General features: G+C 62.8%; 1 protein-coding gene across 11 annotated transcripts in view; it reads left to right on the forward strand.

The window, feature by feature from the left end:
* The first annotated feature begins 2,227 nt into the window (after positions 1 to 2,227).
* The window catches only part of DGKK (diacylglycerol kinase kappa), a 43,867-nt gene continuing 28,264 nt past the window's right edge, over positions 2,228 to 17,830 (forward strand). For 4 of the 11 annotated variants that reach the window (XM_049828157.1, XM_049828161.1, XM_049828162.1 and 1 more), the window contains exons 1-10: positions 3,302 to 3,537; positions 13,276 to 13,386; positions 13,501 to 13,581; positions 13,812 to 13,916; positions 14,136 to 14,271; positions 14,469 to 14,575; positions 15,030 to 15,155; positions 15,299 to 15,401; positions 17,397 to 17,559; positions 17,653 to 17,761. In XM_049828157.1, the coding sequence (XP_049684114.1) occupies positions 3,340 to 3,537; positions 13,276 to 13,386; positions 13,501 to 13,581; positions 13,812 to 13,916; positions 14,136 to 14,271; positions 14,469 to 14,575; positions 15,030 to 15,155; positions 15,299 to 15,401; positions 17,397 to 17,559; positions 17,653 to 17,761 (1,239 nt within the window). In that variant the 5' untranslated portion in view covers positions 3,302 to 3,339. Of the gene's footprint in view, positions 2,282 to 3,292; positions 3,538 to 8,751; positions 9,106 to 13,275; positions 13,387 to 13,500; positions 13,582 to 13,811; positions 13,917 to 14,135; positions 14,272 to 14,468; positions 14,576 to 15,029; positions 15,156 to 15,298; positions 15,402 to 17,396; positions 17,560 to 17,652; positions 17,762 to 17,830 lie in introns of those variants that run through there. The other 7 variants (XM_049828160.1, XM_049828156.1, XM_049828155.1 and 4 more) reach the window with 5 other exon arrangements.

The following is a 17,830-nucleotide window of genomic DNA, read 5'->3' on the forward strand; positions in this document are numbered from 1 at the left end:
GGTGAGTGTGTGTATGTGTGCATGGGCAGGGCCACTTGTGCAAGCCCATGTGTACAGATAACCACAGGCGCACTGGGGAGGGGGATGCATGCATACAGGTGGCTGTGCCCTATGGCCCCTTTGAGAACTGCTTGTCTCTCCATGCAGCTAGCTCCCACTGCTGCCAGGCAGGACCGTGGACCCAGGGCATGGGGACATGCCCAGGCTGCTGGGTACCAGGGCCCCTCAGTGCCTGTGCTGGATGCAGCCGTGGGGTGGGGCATCCTGGGCATCCCTGCATGGGACCCCAGGGGAGCTGCAGGCCAGCAGACTTGTTGTAGCATGCAGGGCTCCTTGGTCTCCTGGAGGTGCAGACAGGACCCAGACACACTGGGGTAGCCTCTGGCCCTGCTGTCTGTCTCCCCATCACTATAATCTCACCATTTTACAGAACCCCGGTCCATCCCCCCATATCCCACACCCCTGGTCCTGAGGGACCAGGAGCTGGGGGAGGATGAGGACACAGGGGGTAGTGATGGTTCACTGAGAGCCAAGCCCGCTGCCCCCACCCCTGCCCCGCATGGGAAATGAAGAGTCCCAAAATGTGGAGGTCCAAATCCCACAGCACGTCCCCCTGCCCCCCTACTTACTACAGCCCAAAGGGCAAAGCCATGCACAAGGCAGGGGACAAGAGAGCCCCAGGCCCCCTGCCCCTGGGCATGGCCCATAGGTGACCAGGTGAGCTGTGGTCTGGGGGGGTGTGGGACTCTTGTCTGGGCCTGGCTGGCTGCCAGCATGGGGGTCCCAGAGCAGCAGTGGGTGAGGGCTGGGCGCTGGGGGCCGTGGCACCCCACACTGCAGGGCTGGGGCCACGTGCACACTGCAGGGTGGAGAGTGGGACCAGACCCTCTCTCTTGCCCAGTATTTGGGGGCACACCCCCATGTGTGCACACATGCATGTGAATGCCATACGCACACTCCAGAGCATACAAATACACGTTTGTGGGGGTGTGTGCACCATAGAATCACAGAAGGGTTTGGGTGGGGAGGGACCTTCAAAGACCACCTAGTCCACCCCCCCGCCGTGGGCAGGGACATCTTTCACGAGATGAGATTGCTCAACCTCAAGCTGGTCTTGAACACTTCCAGGGATGGGGCATCCACAGCTTCTCTGGGAAACCTGATCCAGTAGTAAAAACTCTCTCTCCATCTTTCTCAGAAGCCCACTTTATATATTGAAATGCCACAACAAGGTCTCCCTGTGGAGCCTTCTCTTCTCCAGGCTGAACAACCCCAACTCTTTCAGCCTTTCTTCTAGCAGAGGGGTTCCATCCCTCAGACCATTTCTGTGGTCTCCTCAGGTCCCACTCCAACAGGTCCACGTCCTCCTTGTGCTGGGGATCCCAGTGCCAGATGCAGAGCTCCAGGAGGGTCTCATCAGAGTGGAGTAGAGGGGGAGAATCCCCCCCGTCGACCTGCTGGCCACACTTCTGGTGATGGACCCAGGACACGGTTGGCTTTCTGTGCTGTGAGTGCACATTGCCGGCTCATACAGTTTTCATGCATGTGCGAGCGTGTGTACAAGTAGGTGTGTGGAGGTGTCAGTGCGTGTGCTTGCCCATGCATGTGTGGCCATATGCACATATGTAAATGGATGTGGTGCATGTGCTTTCCCATGCCTGGGATGTGCATGCTTGTACATGCATGTGCATGCGTGCCTGTGTTCACACATACGGGCATGGCAGTTGTGCCCGTGCCCATGCATGTGCCTGTCTGTGCTCATGTGGGAGGTGCAGACATGTGCAGGGTTGTGGTGTGTGTGCTCACCCACGTCTGTACGTGTGCCCACCTGTGCCTGTGTGAGCGGTAAACCTGTATGTGCATGGTGGTGGTGCCTGTGCGTGCCCATGCCGGGGCCGTGCGTGCCTGTACGCGCGTGGGAGTGTGTACACGTATGTGCGCGGCGGCCGTGCATGTGCTCTCCCATTCCGCCGCATGTGCCCGCCGTGCCCGCGTGGGCGGTGCACACGCATGTGCGCGGCGGCGGTGCGGGTGCCCGCCCGTGCCCGCGTGCTCGGGGCCGTGCGTGGGCCGCCGGTGCCGCCGCGCGCGGTGCGCAGCAGCGCCCGCCGCGCCGGAGCAGGCCGGGGCTTGCGGCGCAGGGGCAGGGCCGGGGCTGCCTGCAGAGGCACATCCCGGCGGGGCCGCGCTGCGGGGCCGGGGGGGGGCTGCGGGGCGGCGGGCGGGGGCCGGAGGAAGAGCGACCTTGCACAAGCGGCGGCGGCGGCTCGGGGTGTGCAAGGTGTGTGCGCGGAGGGGGGCGGGGGGGGGGGCGCGCCGCTCCGCCTCCCCCCTCCCGGGCATGCTGCGGGATGCTCGGCGGAGACCCGGCAGCCCCGAGGTCGGAGGGGGGGGGTGCGAGGCCCGCAGCGGGGTGGGGGGGGGCTGCGCCCAGGAGGGGGGAGACGGCAGCTCTGCGGTGCCCTCGCTTCCCCCCCCCCCCCCCCGAAACGCTTGTTGCTGCGCGGGGAGACGGCACCACGTTTGCCGGCAGCCGCGGGGGGGGGCGGCGGACCCGGCCGGCGGGAGCCGCGTGGGGCCGGGCAGGGCGCCGTGGGGTGCCGCCCGCCACCCCCGGCCCGGGCACGGCAGCCCTGCAGCCGGCCAGGCTCGCTCGCCCAGGTAGGTGCCCTCCTTGCCCGGCCGCAGCCCCCGGGGCGGGCAGGGATGCCGTAGGGAGATAGTTTCCCCCGCATGTGGGGAACCCCGCGCCCCCGCCTCCATCCCACCCCGCCCGCAGCCACCTGCTTGGGACTGGCGACCCACCGGCACGGGGTCGGGGGATGCTCCCAGCCCTTCCCAGCTGCCAGAGCGAGGCGGATGGCGGGAGGCAGCTGCTGCTTTTCATGGAGAACCCCCACTCCTCATGCCCCCCCCCCCCCCCCCCGCCCTGGCCACTGAGGGCAGCCTAGCACCCTGGGGATGGGCACCGGAGGGGGGGCTGGCGCAGGCTGCGGCAAGGGAGGTGCGCCCCAATGCCAGGGCGCGGGGTGGCCGCAGTCTCCCACGGAAGAATGAGGGACTGTGTTGGGATGCCAGGCAGGGTGATGAAGAGTTGGGGCACCGAAAAAAGGCAAGGAAGGAAAACTTTGCCTGCAAGGAAGTCACCCCGAGCGGCATTGCTGGGCGAGGAAGCGCCGTCTCCCCTGATTTGAGGATTGCACCTCCTGGCTGGCCAAGCCATAGAGGGTGAGGGACTGTGCACCCCTTTTCAGGGCTCTTCCTCCACTCCTGTGTGTCCTTGTCCTCCTAGGGCTGTCACAGGAGGCAGTGGAGCCCTGAACCAAGCTGGGGGGGAAGATGGCCGAGAAGCTGGTGTCTGGGGACCTGTTCCTGAGGAAGACCCGGGAATCGGTGTCATCCCTGGACTCAGACAAGCTGGCACCCATCTCACCTGAGGCGGGTGGCGAGGAGTCGTCTGACAGCGAGGGCGAGCAGGAGGACAGTTCCCACAAGCTCATCCGGAAGGTGTCCACCTCTGGGCAGATGAGGAGCAAGGTCAGGGGCACGGGGGCCTGGGGTGAGGGGCTTGCTGGTGCGCGGGGTCCCTGCTGAGAATTGGGGGGGGGGGAGGGTGCCTGCTGTGGGGTGTAAATCAGTGCCAGGCACTTGCTGCTTGCAGACCCAACCCAGCCAGTGCCCAGGGCAGTGCCAGGAGGGGTCTGGCCCCCTGTGGCCTGGGGAAGGGCACATGGAAAAGGTGCAAACCCTATGGTGGCAGAGTCAGAATTTGTCCCATGGGGCTGTGGAGCACGGATTTTTTACTCCACCGTTTGGAGACAGGGTCTTTCCCATACCTGGACCACCCCCCACAAATGCCTTCATCCCATGTTTGTATCCCCTGGGTTACCCCCACCAGCCCCTGGGGAAAAGGGGCTCTTTCGGGAAGGCTCTGCTCCATGGATGCTCTGGGGGTGAGATTTAAGGTCATCATGGTGCTGTAGGCTCCTGGGATCCCACACCCTGCTGCAGGCACTGTGCATGCAGGGCCTGGTGGGTGGCAAAACGGAGCCAGCATCTTTCCCGGTGCCCCAGATTGATTCGGCTGTGCCAGCTCCCCTGCGGGCCCCATTCCCGCAGCCTTCCCTAGATCCAGTCCCCCGTGCTGGTTTGCTGGGTGGATGGGGACACCTCTGAGGTTGGTTGTGACACTCCTTTGCCTCCCAGCCATTGGCATGAGGGCAGCTTGCATGTGTGTGCGCAGCTTGTTCAGAGGAAGCTATTTTGGTAGGACCTACAAAAATAGGGGGTGCAGTGCCTTCTGGCCAAACAGGAGTGGGTAGCTGTAGGTGTCCTAGGTGGGGATGGACAAATGGCCAGGCACCTCCTGCCTGAAGCGCGTGGAGAAATAACCTGGGCTGAACGGCCAGGTGGGAAGCGGGGAATGAGGTTTGGGGAGGGTGTTTTGGGGAGGGGGGATGTGGGCAAGACATGGGGAGGATGCTCTAGGTGACGTGCCGGGTGAGCGGTCTCTTTGCATCCACCTCCCGGCTGCGGGAAGGAGGCGGTGGTGTGAGTCAAGGCGGTGCCTGCAGTGCCGGCGGGCATGCGGGGGCTGCTGCGCTGCAGGGGGGACCCTCGCCCTGGGGCTGTGCCAGAAATTCCCCCTGCAGCCGGCTTCCAGCCCCAGCCACCCCTCGGTGGGGATTTGGTGGCCGTGCCGCCCCACAGAGGGGGAACAGCTGAGAAAGAACTGTGGGGGGATGCAGTTGCAGAGCAGGGGGGTTCCCCCAGGCTCTGGTGTTGGGTGCCGCAGGCACAGAGGGAGGCAGTGGTGATGGGGTGGTGTGCTGGGTCTGGGGGCAGCTTGGGGCTGCTTGGGGCTGGGGCAAGTTCCCTTCCCGCTGGCCCAGACCTGGCTGTTCTGCTAAGCCTGGCACACTGGCATGAGGGGGGCAAAGGGCATCTGCCCAGGGGCGCGGAAGTCGCACGCTCCCAACCCAGGACCGTGGGGTTTTCCCACTTGGCAGGAGACGTTTCCGGGGCAGGTGGTGCTGGGGGGGCTCTGGCTGAGACCCTCTGGCTGCTCAAGGAGCGTGCCTCAGTTTCCCCTTCTTTGGAGCAGGCTGGCACCTTCTTTGCCCACTCCAACCTGTCTACCAGGTGGGTGCGTGGGCTGTGCCGGGGTGCAGGGTGCTGCACAGGAGCACGGTGGGAGGCCAGGCTGGTGGGCAGGGTCCTGGGGATGCTTAGTGCCGTGCGCGAGCCCTCAGCACCCTCCTGGAGGGGCGGCAGCAGCCACTGGAGTTTGCCACGTGGCATTTGCTACGCTGGAGGGGTTTGCTGTGCTGTGGAGCACAGGGGATATCACAGGGAGTTGTCAATGCCAGGAAACCCGAGAGAAAAGGGCACATGGCCAGGCTGTGCCCATGTACTGCAGCAGCAGCACAGGGACACGAGTGTGCCCTGAGCCCCCAGCCCAGGCGCCAAAGCCCATCTGTGCCATCAGCAGGTCTGGCCTCGCCAGCTGACAGGCTACGTGTGGGGAAAGGCTGAGCTGCTGGCTCCCTGCCTGCCGTGGCCGCTGCCCGCATCCTGCCCGGCGTCGGCAATTAGCCATGCAGGAGGTGATGCCGCGCAGCGTGCCGGGGGAGGCAGGCGGCATGATGGATGGGCAGACGGAAAGGACATGGCTGGGTTAATGGCCTGCAGAGCTGGGAGAGGGGAGGAGAGAGGGGTGAGAGCAGGGCAGGGCTGGTGCTGGAGGGGCCTGAGAGCAAGCTGTGCATGTATCTCCCCCCCTCCAGTCTCAGTGTTTTCAGTGTTGGGGTTCAGGTTTTTCCCCAAGGATCCCTTTGCCTTGGTCTGGATCGGCAGGACCACGCTTGCCAGCCTGGCTCCTCACCGGATAGGCTCCTTCCTTCCCTATGGAGGCGAGGATTTTGGGATGTGATTGCTGCTGCCACTCAGGTTGGGCTGTCCCTGGCTCATAGCTGTGCCGCGGCACATGTGCTGCCTATCCCTCCGGCCATGGCTACAGCTACACGGGCAGCACGTGTGCCATGACAGGCACCTTTCCGAGCTGCTTTGACACCCCTGTGCACCCATGCGGGTTTGTGGGGGGGAGGGGGAACCATTGCCTGCACCCCAGAGACTGGGGCAGGTACCTAATTAGCACACAGTTAATGAGGGAGGGAGTCTAGTGCCAGGGCTGCAGCTCCTGAGAGATAACCAGGTTAGCAGCGGGGGGCAGGTTGGCCTATTTTTTGGCCATCAGTGGTGGTTGGGGTGCTTGAGGGGATCTATAGGAGCCTGCCATGTTGGGGGGCTGGGAAGGGTTGGGACCCGCACCCCACTGCCCACCCACACTGACTGGGGGACCCTGGTGATGGGAGCGAGCAGCTTCTGCCACACCAGGGTGTTGTCCAGCCCCATGGGGACAGGGACGGGTGAGGATCGTTTTGGGATCTGCTGAATCCTTCCTGATCTCTGCTCCTCATTCCCAGTGCGCCCCCCCAAAATGCCTGTTCCCTCAACTCCTCCTCAAACCTCCCCATCAATCACATCTCCCCACTCCACACCCCCAGCTTGGCTTTCTCTTGCTGTAATTGCCGGGGCACCCCGCAGGGCGCTTTGTGCTGGTGTTGGCATGGAGGCGGCAAGGCCATTGTCCTCAGCGACAATGACAGCTGCCAGGCGCAGGTGCCCCTGCCAGGCTGAATGGCCCCAGGACCGATGGGGTCTTGCTGCCACCCCCTCCTTCTCCTCCTCACCGCTGCCGGGGGCTGCCAGTTGCCTGCACAAGGTTTTGGTAGTGCAATGGCAGAGCGCAAGGGGGATGCCATGCTGCACCCCAGAGCTGGTCCCCTTAGGGCTGGGCATGAAGGGAAGAGGTGATGGCGAAGGAGGGGGCACCGGCTCCGGGGCACACCAAGATATTTGAGGTGCTGGCAAATGGGGGGGGTGTGTGGAGACCCTGCCCGGGTGGGCCAGGTGCTTGGCTCCCGGCACTGCCTCGGCACGGGCTCTCCCAGCAGCTGAGTGGAGGCAGGGAGTGATCCAGCAGCTCTGCTTGGTTCGGCTCCGGCTGCGAGGAGCTGCAGCAAGAGACTGGTCCTGGGGTGCTTGCACCAGAGCCAGGGGGCTGCAGGCACCAGGAGGGGGTGGGGGGGTGCATGCCAGGGACAGGAGCATTGCTGATGGGGTGGACACAATGTGCATGACCATGGGGGGCAGTGGCATAGCTTGTCTGCCATTTAGAAAGGGGGATCATGTTCCAGATTTCCTGATGCTGGGGTACATCACAGCCAGGTACATCACAGCCACTTGGTGGGGCTGGGAGAGATTGGTGGCATTATTAGTTTCTTGAGCACTCCTGGTCCTTGCTGGAGGCAATGGGCACCCTACAGGCTCATGGTGCCCCAGGGATGGGGCAGGTGGTGCCTGTGGAGGTAGGGGTGTTTGGGCAGTTGTGGGGGGCCTGGTAGGGCAATGCTGCAGAGGCAGGCTGTGAGGAAGACTGCGTGCCGAGAGCCAGATACTGGCCAAAAGACAAGGAAAGCAAGGTAGAACCCCTGGGGCCAGGCCTGGAAACCTCCTTCCTGCATCGGGGAGGCACGTGGCTCTGGGGCAGTGCATCCTCCTGGCTTGACAGTGGTAAGGGACTGGAGCATCTCTCCTATGGGGTGAGCTGGGACTGTTCAGCCTGGAGGGGAGGCTGAGGCTGGGGGGTCCTTGGTGATGTGGATACATATTTGAAGGTCAGGGTGCAGTAAAGAGGGAACTGAGCTCTTTTCAGTGGTGTCTGCCAATGGGACAACAGGCACAAATGAAAAAATAGGAGACTGCATCTGAACACAAGAAAACACTTTTTCTACTGTGAGATTGGTCAAATGCTGGCACAGGCTGCCCAGAGAGGCTGTGGAGTCTCCATCTGTGGAGATACTCAGAACCCACGGGTTGAGTATCTCCATGATCCTGGGCAGCTCCAGGTGACGCCCCCCGCCAGGGCTCCATCCCCAGAGCTTCCCACCCGCCGCAGCCATGTTGTGGCCAGCCCATCTCCACCCCAGCTGTACCCTGCATTGCTCCCAGCCTGGTGGCACGTGGCCTGCCAGAGGCTAGTGAGGGGACCAGCTGGTCACTGGGTCACCCCCCACAGTGGGACTGTACTGCAGGGCACAGTGACACTGCCTGGGACCATCCCCACTGAGGAGGCTGCAGCAGTGCAGGGGAGGCTGGGCTTGCTTTCCTTAATCAGGGCTCAGCGAGCCGGTGACTGGGGTGTAAAGATAGCCCCAGTGTCGCCAGCCGGATGTTTGTGAGGTTTCTCAGACGTGCTGCCCTCTCCCCGCTCACATTTTCCATTATGCAAGCGCTGCTCTCACCCGTCAGCAGCTGGGCAGGGTGGGAGAGCTGCGGCGGTGCCCGCCGGTACCCGGGCACGAGGGGTGGGGGGGGCCGGCACAGGGCAGACTGGTGCGGGATGGCTGCCAGCGGGATGCTCAGGGACCGGTGTGGCTGTAGATAGGGAAGAACGAGATAATTTCTAAAAAGCAGCTGTAGGTTGTGACTGCTGGAAGATGAGGTGTAGGGGGGGGATCGCCCTTCTGGGGGCTTCTTCTCTCATTCCTTTCCTCCACGTTAATCCTCTGTCCCCTTTTGATGGCCTGAGTGGAGCCTCATGGCACCACATAATGGTGTGTCAGGACTGGTACCGAAATCTCCTTTCAAGGATCCCCTCAGCACTGGGAAGGGGGATTTAGGATCCTGCAGTGGCAGCAGGCTACATCCTCAGGGAGTACGGATGCAGTTGAGCCTGCAGGGCTGTGGCACCCCGCAGGCACCGAGCCCCGAGCCCCCCGGCTGCCCAGTCCCGGAAGAGCTCTGCCATATCGCAAAGCCTGATAAGGTTTCCAACTGACTCCAGCCCACAGGGTGCCCAGCAGATGCTGGTGGCCTCGTGGTCAGGCTGTTTGCAGGGCTGCTGGCTCTCCCCTGCTGTCCTGGCACCTGCCGGCTCGTAGTGGGGGATGAGCTCTGACCTGACCGGACCCTGGCACGTGCCCAGCGGGCTGCTGTGTTTGGAGGAGGGTGGCTGCCCGGGATGATGCTGGTACAATGCAGGTCAGTGCATTGGCGGGTGTTCAGTCCCCTCTCCTCCTCCCTGGGAAGGCATCGTGTCGCCATGGGGCCAAGCAGATCCCATCAGGAGAGGTGTAGGGCTGCAAGCCAGGTGGGCAGCCAGTGTGGTGCCCACCAGCCATATGTGCCAGCATTCCCGAGTAACAGCCTTCCTGGCTCTTCTCCAGCAGCTCCTTCGCTGTCCAAGCTGATCCCAGCAGGAACCCCCTGCCTGCCCCAGCTATGGTCAAACCTGGCTGCACTACAGGCTCTTCCCACGGATGGCTGTGGCAGAGCTGGGAGAGCGGGGTGGGGGTTCAAAGCAGCATCCCAGGGCTCTGCCTTAGGCCCGAGGGAAGAGCTGACATTTTGGGGTGCGCCCTGGCCTGCTGGAGTGTGGTCCTGGAGGGATTCGAGCTCCCCCAGATTGCACAGCAAGCCCCCTTGCCTGTGCCAAGCAGCCAGCCAGCCTATGGCATGATGGCCCCTGGGGACTAGCCCAGTCCTGGTAGGACACATTGCTGGTGACCGGCCATCCTCCCGGGGCTATTTTTAGCTGCGTCCCCTCTGAGGCCCCAGTGCTGCTTGCCCTCCACCAGCTGTGGCTGAGCCGGAGATGGCAGTTTCTCCGCAGACCCCAAGTGGTTTCATTCTTGCCTTTGCCTCCCCACTCTGCATCTCTGGGACCCACCTCCCGGTGGCAGGCACATACCAGCTGGTGCTGAGCCCCCTGGGCTGGAGAGAGCCAGGAGGGTCCTCGAGATAGGGCAGGGGAGGGCTGGGGCAGAGCCCCGCAGAGGCAAGCTGGCCTCGGGCTGGTGGCCAGGTAGTTTGCACATTGCTCTGGGTATCGGCATGCCGTGTTGCCGCTTCTATTGCTGGGACGGAGCCAGCATTGGCTTCACTGTGGCTCCCTGCAGCGCTGGCTGTGGCTCACCGGCCAGAAAAGCTGTGGTTGGGCTGAGTGGAGGGGCTAGGGCTTGGTTCGGGGTGCAGGTGGCACGCCATGCTCAGGGCTGTGCAGCGGCCAGTGAAGAGCTCCCACCCCAGTGGCCAGGGAATGACAGCGTCCCCAAAAGCTCTTCAGGAGGAAGAGGCAGCCCCTACTCTGTGCTGCAGGTGCATGGCTCCTGCTCTTGGGAGGTATAGGGTACCTAATAGCCACTTGCTATAGGGGATTGTATTATTGTGGTGACCCTGGAGCCCTGGTTGGGGTTGAGGGGAAGCCAGCACGGCGGGGACAATGCCACCCCAGCACGTCCCGCCTGCCGCTCACCTGAATACTGGCCTTTGCCTTCCCCACCCCTTTCTTGTTTGTGAAGGGGAAATGACGGGCTCACTCAATGCTGCCCGCTGCAGCATGGCTTCCCACCATGTGGCCGGGTCTGCTAGTGGCCTTGGCCATCAGATGCCTCCCAGGTCTCCTCCTGTCCCTAGTGCCAAAAGCAGGGCTCCAAAACTGCTGAGCCACTGGGGAGCTGCTCCTGGCACAGGGCAGCACCAGGTGCTCCTGGCTGAGACCCACCGACAAAAATTCAGGCATGTGGGGGTGGCTCACCCTAGTGAGACCCTGAAACAGCCCTCCAGCACCCCAGGAAGAGTAACTTGTGTGCCTGCCCAGGCAGAGTGGCACGGCTGGGCTCTATGGCTCGTTTTGGACAGGGGACCTGCCTCATTTTCCCCAGGGAGGGGGGCTCGCTGGCTGGCCCCATGCTGGCAATACTGGTACCGACTGAACCTGTGCCCCATCGTGTCAGCGCTGGGGTTGAAGAAGCCTGCATGGGCAGCTGCAGGCGTAAGGGGTTGCGCAGCAAGATGCTGTGCATGGCGGGGCAGAGGTCTTGGGCTTTGCTGCCATGCCTGGGGCACCCCAGGCATGTTTTGGGAAGCACCCAAGGGTGGATGTGGGGAGAGGTGCCCCCCAAGCTTCTCTGCACCAGCTTTGCCACCCCATGCTGGGATGCTGGTGATTACTTAGTCTGAACTGGGGGGGAACTGAGGCACACTCCCCCATAGCTATGGCATTTTGGGTGTCATAGAACTAATGCATGTCGTGGTGAAGGTGGGGTGTGCTTTGCCTTTTGGGCTCTGCCTTAGCCTGGCACTGGCACGGTGCTGGCAGCCACATCACCGTCCCCAGAATGGCCAGGACTGTGACATCCTGGGGCTGGGTGTTGCCTTGTTGCCACTGGCTGCCAGGAGAAATTGCTGCAGCGGCTGCAGCAGTGTGGCGTTTCAGCTCTGGCCCCCTCAAAGGAGGGGATGCCATCCCCCCGGGCAGCCTTCCTGGCTGTATCTTGCCACCCATGTGGCCCTGGAACCAGGCAGAGCTTGAGCACCCTCGCTCCGCTGCAGCGCTGGCTCCTGCCCCTGCTGTGATAGCCCTGAGCCACCTTCACAGACCTGCCTCTTCTTCCTTCTTGTCATCACGTTCTCCTGCTCCTCACCATCACGGGCTCCCCCCCCGCCACTCCTCGTCATCACATGCTGCCTGTCCTTCACAGCAAAAGCAATGATTGCAGCAAACGCAGAGCCTGTGCCTGTGTCCGCTGCATGCAAACAGGTGTGGTGGAAGTGGCATTTGTTTCTGGATCCGACCTGGCCATGGCAGGACGCTGCCCTGTCCCCTCCTGACATGGGCAGGGAGTGCTAGGGTGCATGGTTTGTATGTGGATTTGGGGGTTGCAGCTGGACTTCCCTGAAAGTCCATGCTCCCCTTGCTGGTCTAGGCTCAGGGCAGCTCTGGGCTCACCATCTCCTCTGTGTGCTCTCGCAGCTGAGGGACCGGGGAGGGGACGCAATGGGTCCTTGGGTGCTGGCACTGGGCACACCAGTGCTGTTTGAACCTGCACCGACACTTGCAGGCAGCATGGGGACCAACCACAGCCAAACCCAGCACCAGTTCCAGGAGGGGCAAAGAGTTGATAGGGAGCGATAAAGGCTTAAAACGTACCTCTCCAAATTCAGGGCTGCAAACTGGAAGAGCCAGGGACATCCCGGCGCATGCCCTAGCGGGGCTTGGGGAAGGGTCAGGCATTTGGGGGAGTTGAAGCTCAGGGAGCACCCCAGGTGGGGGTTTTGGCTTCTTTGTGACCTTGGAGGCTCCTGCTACTCCTGGTGTCCTGGCCATCTCGTTCAGAGCTGTGGGGCAGTGGGTTAACACCAAGGCCAGGGGCCAGTGTGTTTTCAGGCTGTCGGGTGCCTGGGTGCCACGTCTTGCAGCACAGGGGCTGAGCACAGGAGCGCGGGGCATGGGGCTGCGGCTCTCGTGATGCACTCTGCAACCATTGCTAATTCACCGTTAAACGTGCCTTGTCGTCGTGTGCTGGGATCTGATACAACCGCTGTTGTGGCTAATTGCAGAGGAGCAGCTGAATGGGGCTGCCGGCGGTGTTTAAAGAAGATACAATCAAAGATTAGGCAGTGCCAGAGCATCTCTGCCACCCTGCTCGGCACAGGCTCGTAGCCGCGTTGCAAACACTAATTAATTGAGCCTTGTAAACACCACTGCAAGGAGGGTAAATATTGGCAGGTGCTGCGGATCAGGGAGGGCAGAGGACGGGTGGCCAGGCTGCAGGGATGTGCTGCGCTGCAAGGGGATGCTCTGCCTGCTGTGGGCTGCCCTCAGCCCAGGTTGTCCCCTCTGGGGGCTGGGGGGGCCGGACAGGGCTGGCCACATCCCGTCCATCTGCTCCCCAACCCAGCAAAGAGGCTGGGGCTGCAGTGCCTGGGTAATGCCATCTCCAAGGCGCAGTCCTGGTGGCTCTGGGGCATCGGTGTCCCCTCCAAGGGAGCTCTCCTCGCCCCAGCTCTGCCCCCTTGGGTTCTGGGGAGCTGCAGCAGGTCGAGGCTCTCCCTGGTGCTGCTCTGGGGATGGGGAGGAAGTGACTGGCAGTGGTGGCTCTGTGCTGCTAGAGATCTCCAACCGCCAGCACTGCCGTGCCCAGTGGCACCCTCCCAAATCACATGAAGTGCCTAATGCCCAAAGTATGGTGGGTGATGGACATCATTTACTCTGCTGCATCCAGCACGGTGTGAACCTCAGAATGTCCCATCTGTGCTCTGGGCACTGCCTAGCTCCTGGGGACCCAGGGACTGGTGTCACTGGAGAGGAGGGGTGGCTTTTGGGGTTCCTGGGGACTGTGGGAACTCACGACCCTGTGGTCTCTGCAGAAGAGCGTGAAGGAGGGACTGTTGCTGAAGCAGACGAGCTCCTTCCAGAGGTGGAAGAGGCGATACTTCAAGCTGCGGGGCAGGACACTCTATTACGCCAAGGATGCCAAGGTAGGCTGGGGGGGCTTCCAGCACACTCAGCTGGAGGGGCTTAAGCCTGCAAGCTCAGGGAGGAGCCCAAAATCCCTGCCCTGGTGGACTGGGACTCTGGTTTCTCCTCCGCAGTCACTGATCTTTGACGAGGTGGACCTGTCCGATGCCAGCGTGGCCGAGACCAGCACCAAGAACATCAACAACAGTTTCACGGTGAGGGAGGTGTAGGGCTACCCGCTGTGCCCCTCCACCTCAGCACCTCGCGGTGCACTCTGCACACTGCAGACCCCCCTCTCCCCACAGAGCCGTGGGGCACCCCGCAGCATGGCCTTGTGCTGCTGAAGGTGGCACTGGTGGCGGTGTGCCAGGGTTTGCTGGAGGCTGCTCTCCTGGGAGCTGGCTGGCCGCGGGGTGGCCTTGCACAGGGATGGTGGCTGTTGCAGGTGATCACGCCATTCCGGAAGCTCATCCTATGTGCGGAGAACCGAAAGGAGATGGAGGACTGGATCAGTGCCCTGAAATCTGTCCAGAAGTGGGAGATCCATGAGGTGACGTGGGCGGGGGGCTGCGTGGGTGCTCATCTGAAAGTGGGTACCCCTCAGGAGCCAGGGGTGCCTTTGGCTGCCAAACAGGAGCTGCTGCCCTTGGCGCAGCCCTGCAGGGAGGATGGGAACTGGGAGTGGGTCTGGGGGGACTCGGGGACTAGGAGGGAGGGAGTACCAGCTGGGGGTCCCAGGGGACTGATGGGACAGGGCTGTGCCTTCCAGCAGGCCACGCAGTTCAACATGGAGCACTTCTCTGGCATGCACAACTGGTACGCTTGTTCCCATGCCCGCCCCACCTTCTGCAACGTGTGCCGTGAAGCCCTGCCGGGCGTCACCTCCCATGGCCTCTCCTGCGAAGGTCAGTACCAGGGTCCTGCTGGGGGGTGGGCTGGGGTTGGGACTGGGGTGGGGGACCCTCTCCGAGGCTGGTCTGGAGCAGGAGAGGTGTGGGGCGATGCCCACTGGCTGCCGTCGCCAGCTGTGGAGGGGTTGGGGACCAGAGCTGCACATCCCGTGGGGACCGTCCCTGCTCCTCACCCGCTCCACACCATGCAGTCTGCAAGTTCAAGGCACACAAGCGCTGTGCTGTCAGAGCCACCAACAACTGCAAGTGGACAACCCTGGCCTCCATCGGCACTGAAATCATCGAGGATGAGGATGGGGTAAGCAGGGGAGTCCCCATGGGACTGGCAGAACAGAGCTACCAGCAGAGCTGGTCTTGCTGTGCCCAAATCAGAGCAGGGGAGACCCTGGCACCTAGATGTCCCCTGCACTGTGTGGCCTCTGGGCTTGGCTCTGCAGGGACATGGCCTGGGGACACCTCCTCTGCCATCTCGCATCAGGATCCCTTATTGCTCTCCAAGTGGGGCCATCCCCAGACTTTTGCTGGGGACATCTCTGCCCTGCCCTGTGTGCTAGTGGCTGCAAGGGGCCAGACAGGCAGGGATGAGAGGGCATGGGAAGGGCCCCAGGGCTGCCTTACCCTGCTGTGGGACATCATCCCCTGCCCACCTCTTCTGCGGTGCCTGGGGAAGGGGGTGGCCCGTGTCACTGTCCCTCAAGCACGTAGGGGGGTGGCAGGGGTGGTGTGCCATTGGCAACTGCCCCTCTCTGCAGGTGGCCATGCCCCACCAGTGGCTGGAGGGGAACCTGCCTGTCAGCGCACGCTGTGCCGTCTGCGACCGGACCTGCGGCAGCGTCCGGAGGCTGCAGGACTGGCGGTGTCTCTGGTGCAAGGCCATCGTAAGGATGTGTCTGTCCCTGTCCCCCCTGCCCATGGCACAGACGGCACTGCCCCTCCTGGGTTCATTGCTGGGGAAACTGAGGCTGGGGGTTTGGTGCTGCGTCCCCTAGCTTTGCTTATGCACATGTCCCTGTGTCCCCAGGTTCACAGTGCCTGCAAGGAGCTCTTCGGCAAGAGGTGCCCCCTGGGCCAATACAAAGTGTCCATCATCCCACCAACTGCCTTGAACAGCATCGATTCGGATGGTGAGTCAGGGAGGGACAGGGCTGGTCTACAGGTGGGTGGGACAGGCTGTTTGGGACAGGGCTCTCTGAGCTCCTCTGCAGGCTTTGACTTGTGGCACTGTGCCCTCTTTCCTGTGGGGCACCAGAAACATCACCTTCAGTAGGCTCCAGAGTCAACACTCCTCCCTGCCACATCCTTGGTTGAAGGCTGCTTGTTGCCTTGAGCTCTGCTGCCGTGGTGCCATGCTTTAGGGTAGCACTCCTTCTCCGTGCGTGGCTTCAGTTGCTCCTGCCAGGCTGCCTCTTGCGGTGACCCTGGTCATTCACCCTCTGTGGTGGGGTCAGCGGCAGCAGCCCTGAGCCCCTGATGCGAGGTGCCTTCCATTGCACCCCAATGGTTCAGCACCTTGCAGGGCAGGATGAGGCCCTTGCTTGGGTTACTTCTCAGTGTCTGAACCTCAGCTGTTTTTTTTAGTAGTGCAGAGCACATCTTCCCCCAGCACAGGTGGCTGTGGGGTGCTTTGGGGAGAAGCAATGGGCAGCCCAGGGGGACCCCTCCGCCATCTCCCTCGCCCTCTCCGGAGGGGCCCAGCTGGCCTCTGCTGAGCAAAATCTGTTCTTTTCCTCCGGATATTTCTTTCCTCATTCTTTAATGATTTTCACTGCTCGGCTCAGCCGGTGGCTCATCTGCTTCTTGTTACTCATCGGGATGCTGTCAGGGTAACCATCACGCGGCTTCTCCTCCGGCTTCAGAGCTGCGGCTGCTCGTGGCTGGCTCCCCAGTAGCATCTCTGCCCTGTCCCTCTCGTGGCAGCCCAGTCAACCAGGGCCGGCACAGCTGCAGGGCCCATGGCTGTGACTGCTGCCAAGCCCGACTGGGCTCTGCTACTGTGGAAAGCAGCCCAGTGAGGCCTCAGCCCCCCTCCTCCTGCTGTGCTGTCCCAGCCCCCCCCCCCCCCCTCCCCTCAGCGTGTGGGTGCTGCTGGCAGTGGGCTCTTCTGCGGCAGCCCATGCTCTGACTCAGCAGCCCCCGGTGTTTTGCTTTTGCTGATCCGCTCCACTCAGCCAGGTTGGGAGCAGAGATCGAGTGATGCCGGGGCTGGGTGGCCATGGGCTGTGGGGATGCTACTCCCCATGCACTGGAAGCACTGGGGGTCCCAGTCGCACCCCATGGGGGTCTGAGTGCAATGGCTGCGGGGCCAGTGCCAGCAGCAGCGAGGGTTGATGCTTTCCGTGCCGCAGCATCGCCAGGTCTGCCAAGGGAAGGAGCCAGCGGGCACCGGCCCATGGCCTGGGGACTGGGATGGCCAAAGATGTGCCTGAGGCGGGTGTGGGCTGCAGGCCAGCTATCGATCCCTCTCTGCCTCGGGCACATTTAATTTCCCATCTCATTTCTTTAAAAGCATGTTGCTGGCTGCCAAGCCTCCTGAGGCTTCTGTGTCATTCGCACCCACCCCGCTGGAGCCCTGGTAGAAGCAGGTGGCAGAGCTGGGGCTGACAGCTGGGGGTGGTCATGCCGACTGCCAGTGCCACCCCTGGGAGCACCCCCAGGTGGGAGTGTGCCCCATTCCCATGTGGTTTTGCTGGGTCAGTCCCAGCTGGGCTGTTGGCACAGTGAGGAACTAAGCCTCCTGTGCACTGACCACCACTGCCCCTTTTAGAGTGGTGGGCCAGGGACATGAGTCAGCTTTGTGACACACTGTGCCTGCAGGGACGGTGATGGAGCAGGAGTTTAACTTGGATCTGCCCTAGTGCTAGCCTTGCCCATCCCTATCCCAATCCCACCCCACCCCATCCCCATGCCCATCCCCATTGCCAAGTCTTACTCTTCCTCCCACCCCTCAGCATCACCTGGGCACCCTGATCACTGTCCCTCCTGCCTGGCCCCAGCACCCTGCGGATCGGGCACAGCAGTCAGGGTGTCCACGTGGCCTCTGCTCTCCTAAGATGTCTCCATCAGTGTCCTTGGTGGGCAGGAGCCGGGGCTGGGGACTCACGTGCTTGCACTTGCCGCAGGTTTCTGGAAGGCCACCTGCCCCTCGACCTGCTCCAGCCCTCTCCTGGCCTTCGTCAACTCCAAGAGCGGGGACAACCAGGGCGTCAAGTTTCTGCGCAAGTTCAAGCAGTTCCTCAACCCGGCCCAAGTCTTTGACCTCATGAATGGCGGCCCGCACCTGGGGTAAGCACCGGCCTGGGTGCCCCGGGGTGGCCCCGGCGGGGTCCTGGTGGGTGCCTGGCACAGCCCCCAGCCCCTCTCTCCTGTCCCCCCCAGACTGCGCCTCTTCCAGAAGTTCTCCACCTTCCGGATCCTGGTGTGCGGGGGGGATGGCAGCGTGGGCTGGGTGCTCTCCGAGATCGACGCCCTTGGCCTCCACAAGCAAGTGAGCGGGAGTGCCTGGCATCGCTGGCATGGGCTGGCACGGTCCCCAGCACCCGCCGCAGCTGGGACC

The sequence above is a fragment of the Accipiter gentilis genome, chromosome 24, assembly GCF_929443795.1.
Source record: "Accipiter gentilis chromosome 24, bAccGen1.1, whole genome shotgun sequence".
In the NCBI taxonomy this organism is placed as follows: domain Eukaryota; kingdom Metazoa; phylum Chordata; class Aves; order Accipitriformes; family Accipitridae; genus Astur; species Astur gentilis.